Here is a 13,292-nt window from a genome sequence, read left to right as displayed (position 1 = left end):
CTATCTGAAACAGGAATGATTCACAACTACTCCACATAGAGTGACAAAGCAACAAGAGGAATCGAACAGAAGGTGTGAGAAATGCGTTGGTGGGCGGAGCCTGTGTGTCACATTTGATATCTGCCTCACTCGTTGTTGCATGCGCAAGTATCCCTGTTCTGCTTTGGCCTGCCTGCCATGTGCATTGATCTGACGTGGCGATCTAGCGTCAAGCACTCAATGGACAGTACGGCACACGGAGCGCGGCGATAACACTTGGAGTGCGTGCCAACGCAATAGTGCCTCATATCCCTACAGTGTGGGTACCCACCGGAAGAATTAACTACACAAGGAAGTGGTGATACAATGAATAGTATATGGCATGATTCTGTGTGGAATGCGCTTTATCTATAAGCGTGCAGCCGGACTCTGTTTATGCATTCATGCTTACTAACATTTCTCTGCTGTGCAGGTGGACAATCTGCCCCCCAAGGGATGCACTAAATACTCCATAAGTGTTTTACTAACCAACTGGCTGACACTCTATTGCAGGTAGTATGAGGAATGCATGGGCGCCAATAAGCATGAGTGTTGAATGGGAATTTTTCTGTGCCGGCATAGCGTAGATAGCAAACTGCTACTGCTAGATATATGGGCCCATATGCAATTCACTTTTCACCTGAGTTTGCTCCTAGGTGATATTTTCAAATTGATCAATAAAATGCTTTTTAATCAACCAGCAAGCAAGAAAATATTCAAAATAAATTTGGATAGTACCTTTTCACCTACCTTTTGGTACTTTTTCAATTGCAATGTGCTGAAAAGTTATTTTTAAAAGAAGATGAAAATTATCTCATTGGAGAAAACTTGGGTGAACAAGTTAATTGCATATGGGCCATGGTGCATATGCTGTGAGTCAAAGTCACTCTGCAGCTTTTTAACTATAACAGTGCTGATGTTTTCATGCAATCAAGCCATTGTTATCAATCAATCAGTTGTGTAAAGTTACCAACCTATCTGGTTGTTTTGCCAAAAGCTTGTGCCTCTTGTATATTCATTGACAAAGCAACAAGAACCTGACATAATAAATGTCTGATGGACATGTATGGAATGCCAGCCATTTTGCACCTGTTTTGTAGAATTTTGCAGAAAAATATTACAAAAGTTCTTTTTTAGAACTCACACCTTCCAACTCCTGATAGAATCACAGAAAATTAACACATTATGCTCAGAGGATCAGAAATCATCCCATGTGGACTAAGGACTATGCAATTTAACTAATGTAAATTGTGTATATTATTGCTGTTTGAATAGTCCAGATAAAAAAAAATAGCTTATTTCTTTCTTTTTTTGCTGCAGAGGACAATTCTGATGGCCCTGCCTCAAATCTATAGGGGGCACTGTGACATTATGAACACTGAACAATATATCAAGATCACTTCTTGTGTGGATGTACTTTGTCGCTTTGGGCCCTTTCCCACTAGCAGCAATTCTTTTAGAAAAATACTTTTAGAAACCAAAAATGTATGTTAACCTCCTTAGCGGTATGCCCGACACTGTGTCGGGCATGCCGCTGCAGAGGTTTTGCTGCCGATCGGGACCCCCCGGAATTAATCAATTAGTTTAAATGTGTCCATTAGATACTAGCTAGCACTACGCTAGCAAGTATTGTCTGCCGGCACCCCCGATTGGCCGCAATTTTCCCCGATTGCCCGCTGGATACATTACCACACCGGGATCCTGTGATCGAGCGTCCTCCGGCTCAGCTCCGGTCCTCACTATATTGAGGTTCGGGACTGCGCATGACGTTGGTGACGGTGACGTGAAGACGTCATGTACGATCCTCCCCATAGTGAAGACTGGAGCTGAGCAGGGAGGCTGCGCCTATCGTGGGATCCAGGCAGGGTAAAGTAACAAGCGGGCAATCGGGGGGGGGGGGGTTCCGGAGGTGCCGGCAGACAATACTAGCTAGCCTAGCGCTAGCTAGTATCTAATGACACATTTAAACTAATAATGCAAAGCCCTCTGAGCGGCGTAACGCTCAGGAGGTTAATGACTAATATAGCACAACCTTATCCAGTAGACCACTGCTGATTACATGAATTTATTGACTACAATAATAATTGGTAGCGTGCCTAGGCATTGCCAAAGACCCCGGTCTCCCCTCATAGTATTAATGGAGTGTCGCACCAAACAGGTCAGAAACGGCCCTGATTATCCTTACCCATCCTGCTCCACTGTGCGCTATACTGTCACCCCTCTTCCCCAGTGGCTTAACAATAGGGGCAGCAGCCCTTGCACCCATGCGGGGGCTCGGGGCTCCTTTGGGGCCTGCTCAGGGCAGTTTTGGGGGCCGGAGGGGTCGCAGCATGAGGGGAGGGACAGCGCAGCATGAGGGGAGGGACAGCGCCCCCCCCTAACCTTGGGCTCTTCCCTCAGCGCTCCCCTTCAGCATCAATCAGTGGCAGCAGGCGGCGGGCAGGAACACATACCTTCATGCGTTCCACACACTGTAAGTTATGCTGTCTAAGTGTCTGATGCTACTTCCTGTTTAAACAGGAAGTAGCGTGAGGCACTTAGAGATCGGACCTCCGCAGTGGATGGAGGTATGTGCTCCTGCCTGCCGCCTGCTGCCACTGATTGATGCTGAAGGGGAGCACTAAGTGGAGAGCCCAAGGTGAGGGGGGACTGTCCCCCCTCCCTGCCAATGTGTGGCTACGCTCTGCCCTCATGCTGCGGCCCTTTCTGTCCCCCAAAATGGCCCTTAGCGGGCCGGGGAGCGTCTAAATTTTTGCAGGGGGGCCCGGTGATTTCTAGTTACGCCCCTGCTCTTCCCTATCCATAGCAACAGAACATTTCCCTAGTCTGTATGCTAGGGACACACCTGCACTGCACCCCAATCTGAGTGATCAAGTCCTAATCCCTGCATGTGTCAGTAATTGTGTGTGTGATTAAACCTTAGGTTTTAACAAGATATCTTAACCTTTTATTCTGTTTGGAGTGTCTACCTCATAGCACTTTTCTCCTGTTCGACTCAAAGCACTCAAGAGCTGCAGCCACACAAGGGGCCACCCTGAAGTGTTAGGAAGTCTTGCCCAAGGACTTCTTACTGAATAGGTACTAGCCAGGATTCAAACCCTGGTCTCCCATGTCAAAAGCAGGATCCTTAACCAGTATACTATCCAGCCACTGTACATAATTTATAAGCCGAGAGCTGATGCAATTTATTAGCCGCAAGAAAAAAATAAACAGTGGTACTTACATTTCATTGAGGAGTATGACTTGGGGCCATAAAAGCATTGCCACTCTTCCCCTTTCTTAAATTGCTGTTTACACTTATCTGGAAGTACTCCATTCCAGAGCCTGCAGATGAGACATGTAAATGAAGTACACATTTTAATGATCTATGTCTTGGAACAGTCTTTAGAGATCACTATGCAGACATGCTGTTACTCCTGACCAATCATCATGTACTGATCAGTGGAGCGGGGAAGACATGCGAGCAGTTTCATCCTGTGGGAACTTCCTTTGCAGTCAGGGGACTGTGATCTGATTGGATGAATCTTTACTGGGGAGGTTGGGGTTTTATCTGTACGCACTTAAGAATTCCAGACAAAATAATATGGAGAGATGATTTTACCTAACGGAAGTCTAAAGTTTCTGTACATAGATTAAAAGTGGACCTGAACTCTTGCACATAACAGAAGGAAAACACAGAAATTCACCCTGTATGTATTTAGACTGTTTAGCCTGTCTAATCCCCCCTCCCTGTGACCAAGTACAAATGTAATTTGATCTCTCAGCTGTGTCAGCTCAGGAATCTCAGCAGAACAGCTAATTTGTAAACACAGGATGTTAAAGAGAATCTGTACTCTAAAATTCTTACAATAAAAAGCATACCATTCAATTCCTTATGTTCTCCTGGCACCCTCTGTGCTGTTTCTGCCACTCCCTGCTGCAATCCTGGCTTGTAATTGCCATTTTTATGCAGTGTTAACAAACAAAAAACATGGCATGAGAACAGCTCACTGTGTGACTCATGCAGAGCTTGGAGATGGTGTGTAAAGCTTCTGCCAATGACAAGCAGTGCTGCACATTCCACACATTCCAGCCTGAGCCCGACAGAGCCGACAGAGGAAAGAAGATAAGATTTATTACAGAGACAGTGCAATTAGAAAAGGCTGCAGTATGCCAGAGCACATTAGAACAGGCATAGGAACTTATAGGATAAAAGAAATAAGGCTCACAATTTTGTTACAGGGTCTCTTTAACGTTATGTCTGCTTCCATGAAAGTAGGAAGTAGACACACTGCAGATTTATTGTAGGATTGTTATCAGCTGTAACAAAAAAATTTTTTCTTTAAAGAGACTCTGTAACAAAAATTGCATCCTGTTTTTTATCATCCTACAAGTTCCAAAAGCTATTCTAATGTGTTCTGGCTTACTGCAGCACTTTGTACTATCACAGTCTCTGTAATAAATCAATGTATCTTTCCCCTGTCAGACTTGTCAGCCTGTGTCTGGAAGGCTGCCAAGTTCTTCAGTGTTGTGGTTCTGCTATGCACTCCCCCCTCAGGGGGGAAAGAAACACACAAATTGATCTCTTGAGATTCAAAAGGAAAGCTGTATACAGCCTGCTTGTGTATGGATGTATTTTCTATGTGTGGACATACTGTACATCAACCTACTTCCTGTTTTGGTGGCCATTTTGTTTGTTTATAAACAAACTTTTTAAAACTGTTTTTAACCACTTTTAATGCGGCGGGAAGCGGCGAAATTGTGACAGAGGGTAATAGGAGATGTCCCCTAACGCACTGGTATGTTTACTTTTGTGCGATTTTAACAATACAGATTCTCTTTAAAGGTTATTATGCTGTTGCTTACGTTTTAGAGCAGAGAGGAAGTTCTGAGTTCAGGTACGCTTTAAGCTGGCCGGGGCAGTCGATCATTGTGAAACTGCAGATTTTTGACAGATGATCATTTATACCGGAGTGACGGAGTCTACCTCGTCATTCTAGATATTGTATTCTGATGAAGAGGTAGAGCTTTATATGTACCATGCTAGAAACAAAGGACTTCAATATTGCCTACAATTCTGAAAAAAATGACTCTCGTATCATTTTGATGAGCAGCACCGAGTATTTTATTCCAAAACACATTTTACTTTCATTACAATCACACCAAATGCATCTCTTTTAATTTTACTCTCAATGTTATATTCCCAGCCTAACCATGTTGCTTGGAAACCTTAACCCTACAGCACATGGTGCATTGTCATTTTTTCTTTTTGGATTATGTATTCAGGATTCTTAGGTTTGTAATTTACACTTTTGTGGTTCATACTTCTTATTACACCGTAATAAGTGATTGCAGCAATCATACCAAGAAGTGCTATAGGGCCAAATCATAGGTGTAAACCTGCACCAGTACCTACTGTAAGCAGTAGGTTTTCACTGTTTGTATTTTACTTTATACATTTATTCTCAGCCTTGACAAGATATCAGGCCCGGATTTACCTCACAGGAGCCTATAGGCACAGATGTCATGGCACCCTAGACTTCACCCTTCATGAATCTACAAACCCCCAATATCACTGCAAGTGTGCTGGATGGCCCAGCTGTCTCTTCTCCTTTACTTCCCTTGCCCGTCATAGGTAGCTACAGGAGCCCCTTAGTATTAGGTAGCCAGAAGTAACCTCAATATTAAGTAGCCTAAGGTGTCACCAAGTATAAGGTAGCCAGAGTTACCCTCATTATTAAGTAGCTAGAGGTGCCCCCAAGTATTAGGTAGCTAGAGGAACCTCAGTATTAAGTAGCTAGAAGTGCCCCTAAGTATTGGATAGCCAGAGGAGCCTCAGTATTAAGTAGCTAAAGATGCCCCCAAGTATTAGGCACCATGACGAGAGTGCAGGTGATGGCGGCTTTCCAGCCCATATTGTCGCCGGGCTGAGGTAGCTCATTGACAGAACAGTGACTGTCCAGCTGATCAAACTTGGTCTGTCCACAATGAAGCAACGACCTTATTATCTTGGGTGTGCCCCCTCTGAGACACTCATATAGCCAGCGGTCATTGCTTCATTGTGATATGCAAGCCCCTTCACCGCGGCAAGGTAATGATCACGAAGGGGAATTGACTCATGTACATGCCTTTTGTTTTGTTGTTGCAGCTGCAGTGCAGCCTGAAAAATTCGGCAGCCATGTACACGCACCAGAAAATTATTATAGCGGCCGTTGCTAGCAGTGGCCTTAAAAAATCTGAAATCCGCCTGGAGTCCTGGACCCTGTTGGTGGTGGCGGAGAAAGCAGTCAAGCAGCCTGCAGGCAGAGATGCTGTGTGGGGACTGACTTAGTCATGGGGCAGGCAGTCACACGGTGTGCAGGCAGACATGCTGTGTGTGGGGACTGACTTAGTCTTCGGGCAAGCAGTAGCCCTCCGGGATCCATGCCTCATTCATTTTGATAAAGGTGAGGTACTGAACACTTTTGTGACCTAGGCGTCTTCTCTTCTCAGTGACAATACCTCCAGCTGCGATGAAGGTCCTTTCTGACAGGACGCTTGAGGCAGGGCAAGACGGAAGTTGGATGGCAAATTGTGACAGCTCTGGCCACAGTTACAGCCTGCGCACCCAGTAGTCCAGGGGTTCATCGCTGCTCACAGTGTCTACATCCAAACTTAAGGCCAGGTAGTTGGCTACCTGCCGGTCGAGGCATTGGTGGAGGGTGGATCCGGAAGGGCTAAGGTGAGACGTTGGACTAAAGAAAGTCTGCATGTTCGACATCACCATGAGATCGCTAGAGCGTCCTGTCTTTGCCTGCGTGGACATGGGAGGAGGAGGATTACTGGCAGTGGCACCTTTATTCTGTTGTGCTGTGACATCACCCTTAAATGCACTGTAAAGCATAGTTACCAGCTTGTTCTGCAAGTGCTGCATCCTTTCTGCCTTCTGGTGATTTGGAAACATCTCCACTACTTTGTGCCTATAGCGAGGGTCTAGTAGCGTGGCCATCCAGTACAGCTCATTGAGGGTTTTTTATATGGGGGTCCCTCAACAGGTTGGACAGCATGAAAGACGGCATCTGCACAAATTTGGATGCAGACGTACTATCCGTCTTCTCTTGCTCTTCCTCAGTGATGCCAGCTAAGTTCTCCTCCTCCCCCAGCCACGAACAATACCATGGGAAAGGTGAGCAGCACAAGCCCCCTGCGACACCTGCTGCAGTTGTTCTTCCGCCACCTCCTCCAAAAAAAAATACCTTCCTCATCATCTGACTCCTCTTCCCCACACGACTCTTCCTCCCCCTCCTCCCCCTCTGTGCTGCCGCAGGTGTTGAGGAATCATCTGCTTCTTCTGAGAATTGATCCCACAACTCTTCCTCCTGTTCCTGTTCATGCTCCTCCACAGCTTGATCCACCACTCTACGCATGGCACGCTCTAGGATGAAAGCATAAGAGATCAAGTTGCTGATGGCTCCTTCACTGCAACTCACCAGGTTTGTCACCTCCTCAAACGGCCGCATGATCCTGCAGGCATTTCGCATGAGTGTCCACTGTCCAGTATTTCGGCCAGAACATCCCCATCTCCCCAGAGCATGTCCTTTGACTGTAGTTATAGAGATACTGTTTGACGGCTTTCTCCTGTTGTAGCAGGTGGTTGAACATCAGGTGCGTTGAATTTCAGCGAGTCGGGCTATCGCAAATCAAGCGTCTCACCGGCAAGTTGTTTCTCCACTGAATATCGACAAAGTGTGCCATGGCCGTGTAAGACCACCTGAAATGCCCAAACACCTTCCTGGACTGCTTTAGGATGTCCTGTAAGCCTGGGTACTTAGACACATATCTCTGAATTATGAGATTCAGCACATGTGCCATGCAGGGTACATGTGTCATCTTTCCCAAATTCAAAGGCGAAATGAGATTGCTGCCGTTGTCACACACCACTTTGCCGATCTCCAGTTGATGCGGGTCAGCCACTGATCCACCTGTTTGTTCAGAGCAGCCAGGAGAGCTGCTCCAGTGTGACTCACCGCTTTGAGGCAAGACATGTCTAACATGGTGTTGTCAAAAACCTGAGCGGTTCTTGCCTTTTTCATGATTGCTAACTCAGTAAAGGACCAGCCTTTAAAGCGTTGCTATCATATAAATCCGGCATAGTGGGGTCTGAACCCTCTATAACAGTAATTATAGATTGACGGTGTACCTTGAAATGAATAAGAGCACTCAGTATATGATTTTATATAAAAAATTGTATTTGCTTATCATACAGCATATATACAAAATATGAACAGTTCCAAGTAGTGTTTCCTTCTAACAGTATTCCATCTCATCAAGGCTTTATAACCAAGCGGTCATCAATCTTCTAAGTAGATTCAAAAAAGAATATAACAGTTGTGTTATGTAGAATAAGATCCAAAGTAGTCTCATCTGTATCAATAGCTCTGTATCTAGTAGCTGTGTAAAACTTGTAGTAATCTTCTTAACCACCCTGGCGTTCTATTAAGATCGCCAGGGCGGCTGCGGGAGGGTTTTTTTTAAATTTAAAAAAAACTATTTCATGCAGCCAACTGAAAGTTGGCTGCATGAAAGCCCACTAGAGGGCGCTCCGGAGGCGTTCTTCCGATCGCCTCCGGCGCCCAGAATAAACAAGGAAGGCCGCAATGAGCGGCCTTCCTTGTTTTGTTTAGATCGTCGCCATAGCGACGAGCGGAGTGACGTCAGCCGACGTCCTGACGTCAGCCGCCTCCGATCCAGCCCTTAGCGCTGGCCGGAACTTTTTGTTCCGGCTACGCTGGGCTCAGGCGGCTGGGGGGACCCTCTTTCGCCGCTGCTCGCGGCGAATCGCCGCAGAGCGGCGGCGATCGGGCAGCACACGCGGCTGGCAAAGTGCCGGCTGCGTGTGCTGCTCTTTATTTGAACAAAATCGGCCCAGCAGGGCCTGAGCGGCAGCCATCGGCGGTGATGGACGAGCTGAGCTCGTCCATACCGCTAAGATGGTTAAAGAAATAGCATAAAAAAATAGCTTCTAAAAAAAACTTCTTGCTAACATCTTAATAAAACTTAATGCTGAAAAATTAATAAAGTAAATCACCAGAATATTAAGCATATTACTCCTTCTCTGTCATCTCTTCAGCATCTAGAACCATTTGTGGGAAGGTAGCTTCTGCCTCATGTGTCTACTCAGGAGATTGTTGGGCTTCTGCAAACTATGAGCTTTCAGTTCCTACTTTTATAGGGGTTGGATGCAATATGGCTGCCTAATCTGGACTTTTCCTGAATCCCAGGTTCTGATTGGCTAAAGCTTCCGTGCGTCAAATGCTATCTTTGTTTTGAATACCTAAATCACTATATTATTGTTTATAAATTCTTAACTACCTTATCTTGTGGGAATTAACGTCATCTGACATTTTGACATTTGATTAAAAGGTCATATTTGACGCAGTTAATTAAAAATGGATGTCACCAGCCATCTTGTCTGCTGGCTGCCCCAGACATTGAGACTAAACAATGTCAATCATGACGCATTTCTGATAAAATGTTCACTGCTAATTAGGTTGGAATGTCTTGGTACTTCCCCAGACATGAGATTGGTCAGGTTGACACTGTAACCAGACCTGTGAAAGTCTTCAGCAATTTAAGGCTTATTAAAACATACAGGGCTTCTAATATACTTATTGAAATATAAAGCTTGTTATATAAATTCTTCCCAAAACAATTAATCACATAAGAAATAATTGCATATTAAATCTTAATATAAAATCCTTTTCTATATAGTGTAATGGTTAAGGGCTCTGGCTCTGACACAGGAGACCTGGGTTCAAATCTCAGCTCTGCCTGTTCAGTAAGCCAGCACCTATTCAGTAAGGAGTTTCTTGGGCAAGTCTCCCTAACACTGCTACTGCCTACTGAGTGCGCTCTAGTGGCTGCCTCGCAAGCGCTTTGAGTCCGACAGGAGAAAGGCGCTATACAAATACTGCAATTATTATAATTATTATGCAATTATTATATAAATATAATAACTTCAACCGGCAGAGGTCAGCCTTTCATAACAAATAACAAACAGTATTAATAATGTTGATTTTATAAGACTATGAAACCACCAGGTGGCATCATTGAATCATCTTTAACTAATTGGGAAAACCCCTTGTTTTATATTTTATATCTTTCCTATTTTGACTTCTCTGTCTGGGAAATTTTTATCTTTTCTTTCTGGTCTTGGCCTTCAAGCAAAGAAACATGTAAACAATTGTCTAGAACCAAAACAATCCCACAAGAATGTTTTACTGTCTCAAATCATCACCAGCTTGAAAGTTAAAATAATCGTATAAGCTTTACAGCCTGGAATATGTTGAGATGTCATAGAGCAATATATTAAGGAAGTAACCCAACTTTACAGTTTACAATGAAATTTTGCATAGAATATTAAAACTAAAACACACATATGACAGCTTTTCCTGCATGAATAATGTCAGGAACCGGCCCGCGGCACGCCTGCGTATACGGTTCCCGACTGCGGGTTTGACCAGACTGAGAGGGGAAGCAGCCTTAGTTAAGCTACAAACAAGGCTGGGACCCCTCAGAACCCCTCTCACTGCCACCACTAGTGGTTCGCTAGACACTTCCACTCTGCTGTCGAGTCCTCAGCGCGCACTCCGCGTTTTCGTATTTGGGTCAGCTTTGCGCTTAGGCCGAATACGAGAACGCCACGCACCCACACACAGTACAGTTGTACAGTAACACAGCACAATCAGACACTGACTTGTAATGCAAGTTACACTGTCGTGCAGCAGAACCACTAACAGTCGTTCCGAACGATATTGTTAGCTACTCGCACTGGCGTTTCGTACGTTGGGTGAGCTGCGCGCTTTAGGCCAACGTATGACAAATGCCCCCACACACACAATGCAATTACAATTTCATATGGTAGTGTTGCTCAAACATACAACTAGGCACGGACTTATACACAGCTACACTGCAGTCTCCTCTAGGCTATGAGTGTTAGTTTAGTACGGCAGAAGTCAAGCTTATTAAATAATAATTTAATATTCCAGAAAAACATAGAACAATGCAGAACTTAATATATACAAAAGATTACAAAAAACAAAGTAAAAATAGTTACAAGATAAAAGTTACAAAGATAACACACACGGATACTTGCGTAAAATAAAAATGGGGATTAAAAAAAACGTTACCAACTTGAAGGTCTCAACGTTGTCGGCAGGAGCATGCCGCTTGTTCGACCAGAAGTCGAGATCAACTCTAGCTATGCGCTATCTCCAAGAGCAGATGATCACTAGGTATCTGTCTCTGCTTTTTATACTCTGAAGTGTCCCCTGGGGCATTTAATGTCCAGCCCCCAGGAACTAATGCAGTTTCCCCGTTTGTGACATCACCGAACGCTTGTCATAATCTTTCTTGTGATATGCAAACTTCAAAGGGGTTCCTGTTTTAGCTTCTTGAAGTTTGCAGAATTCAATAGGTGAGATTGTATCCTACCAGACATCAAAAAGCTTCCTCCACATTATTTCCTTGGTTAAAGTGTATTTTAGCACATACATGAAAAGATTGAATTTTGGTTACAGGTAGCAGTTTGCCTGTAATTGCCTGTAGACAGACGCAGACAATCACACCTGGGACAGCAGATCAAAGTGACTGCTGGTGGCCTAATGAGCCGCTTCCTTGCCTATTGAAGGGGACTGGTCCATTCACTGAAGACAATGGCAGCTGTCTACATTAATACAAAAGATCACAGCGTACAGTTCCTCTGGACAGACAGAAACAGGTAATGAGGTTCCCTTTTGTCTGTCTATTGACACCACACACAATCACATTAATAGTCCATGAAGCTAGCTGCCAATATCTTCAAGCCATACTGGCTGACCTCCACCTCTGAAAGATATACAGCAGACATAAAAATGATAGAATAGGTTTCTGTACTCCCTAATATCATCAGCACCTCAATATATCTCCACAAATAAAACCGCTAGAATTCTGACAGTGTGATACAGTCAAACCTGGCATGCAGCATAGGCCCTGGGGAGCTGGGGCTGTGTAGCTGGAGAGGAGATTGCAGCACCGGTAGAGTTGAACTGCCACTCAGCCAAGGAGGAGGAGGAGGACAACAGCGAAGAGGATGTAGCAGGAGGAAAGGAGGTGGCAGCAGGCCTGCCTGCAAGCCGTGGAGGTGTTACAACTAGGTTTGCTGCACAGCCACGTACTCCTTGCTTGCCAGCGGTCACCAGGTTGACCCAAGGGGCTGTGTAAGTAATGTACCTGCCCTGACCGTGCTTGGCAGACCAGACATACGTGGTCAGATTGACCCTTGGCCTGGATCCAACGCTGTGTGCCAGAGATGACACCACTTACCTTTCAACTTCATGGTACAGTTTGGGTATCGCCTTTTTTGAGAAATAATTGCGGCCTGGTATCTTCCACTGCGGTGTCCCAATGGCCACAAATTTTTGGAAGGCCTCAGAGTCCACCAGCTGTTATGTTAACAGCTGGTGAGCTAACAGTTCCACCAAGCCAGCTGTCAGACGCCGGGCAAGGGGGTGACTGGCAGAGATTGGCTTCTTCTGCTCAAAGATTACCCTCACGGACACCTGGCTGCTGCTGTGGGCAGAGGAGCAGGAACCGCTCAAGGTGAGAGGCGGAGTGGAGGAGGGTGGCTGTGATTGTGAAGGTGCAAGGGAGAAAGCGGCTGAAGATGATGCACTTGAAGGAGGAAGAGGAGAAGGAGGGTGGCTTTTCTTTTGTGTGCTGCTTTTCCTCAGGTGGTCTTCCCATTGCAGTTTGTGCCTTTTCTCCATGTGCCTTCGTAAGGCAGTTGTCCCTACGCGGCTGTTGGCCTTTCCACGGCTCAATTTTTGGCAACAGAGAGAACATATGGCATTGCTCTGATCTAAGGCAGACACACAAAAACATTTCCAAACCGCTGAGCCCCTCTGGGGTGATGGCACTATGGTGGCATCAGCAGGTGACATTGAAGGGCATGTTGGCTGGCTGTCCATAGGTGGCGATACATGGCGCCGGAAACTGCCACCAGCTGTTTCTGACGACGAGCTCCTCCTGCTTCTTTCAGGAACTCATCTCCTCCTACTCCTCTCTGACAACCCCTCTGAACTGTCCCCTTGGTCATTTTGTTTATTAGGATCCCATGTGGCATCCATATCATCATAATCATCCTCCCCAGCTTCGCATGCCTCAGACACCTCATAAACTGCACTAACAGCAGGTACCTCATCATCCTCCTCACACCTTACGTCCATAGTGTCGCCTAACTCAGACATATGAGGTGGGGTAACTTACTTAGCGCCTTC

The 13,292-nt window shown here is 45.4% G+C and overlaps 1 protein-coding gene across 3 annotated transcripts in view; it reads right to left on the bottom strand.

Moving 5' to 3' along the window:
* ITPRIPL2 (ITPRIP like 2) overlaps positions 1-13,292 on the bottom strand; it is a 236,575-nt gene that overhangs the window by 66,244 nt on the left and 157,039 nt on the right. For all 3 annotated transcript variants that reach the window (XM_068244754.1, XM_068244755.1, XM_068244756.1), the window contains one exon: positions 3,242-3,342. In XM_068244754.1, the coding sequence (XP_068100855.1) occupies positions 3,242-3,342 (101 nt within the window). The remainder of the gene's footprint in view (positions 1-3,241; positions 3,343-13,292) is intronic.

Source organism: Hyperolius riggenbachi, chromosome 7 (assembly GCF_040937935.1).
Source record: "Hyperolius riggenbachi isolate aHypRig1 chromosome 7, aHypRig1.pri, whole genome shotgun sequence".
Classification (NCBI taxonomy): domain Eukaryota; kingdom Metazoa; phylum Chordata; class Amphibia; order Anura; family Hyperoliidae; genus Hyperolius; species Hyperolius riggenbachi.
Note: the sequence above shows the minus strand (reverse complement) of the source record. Positions and strands in the feature narration are given on the sequence as shown.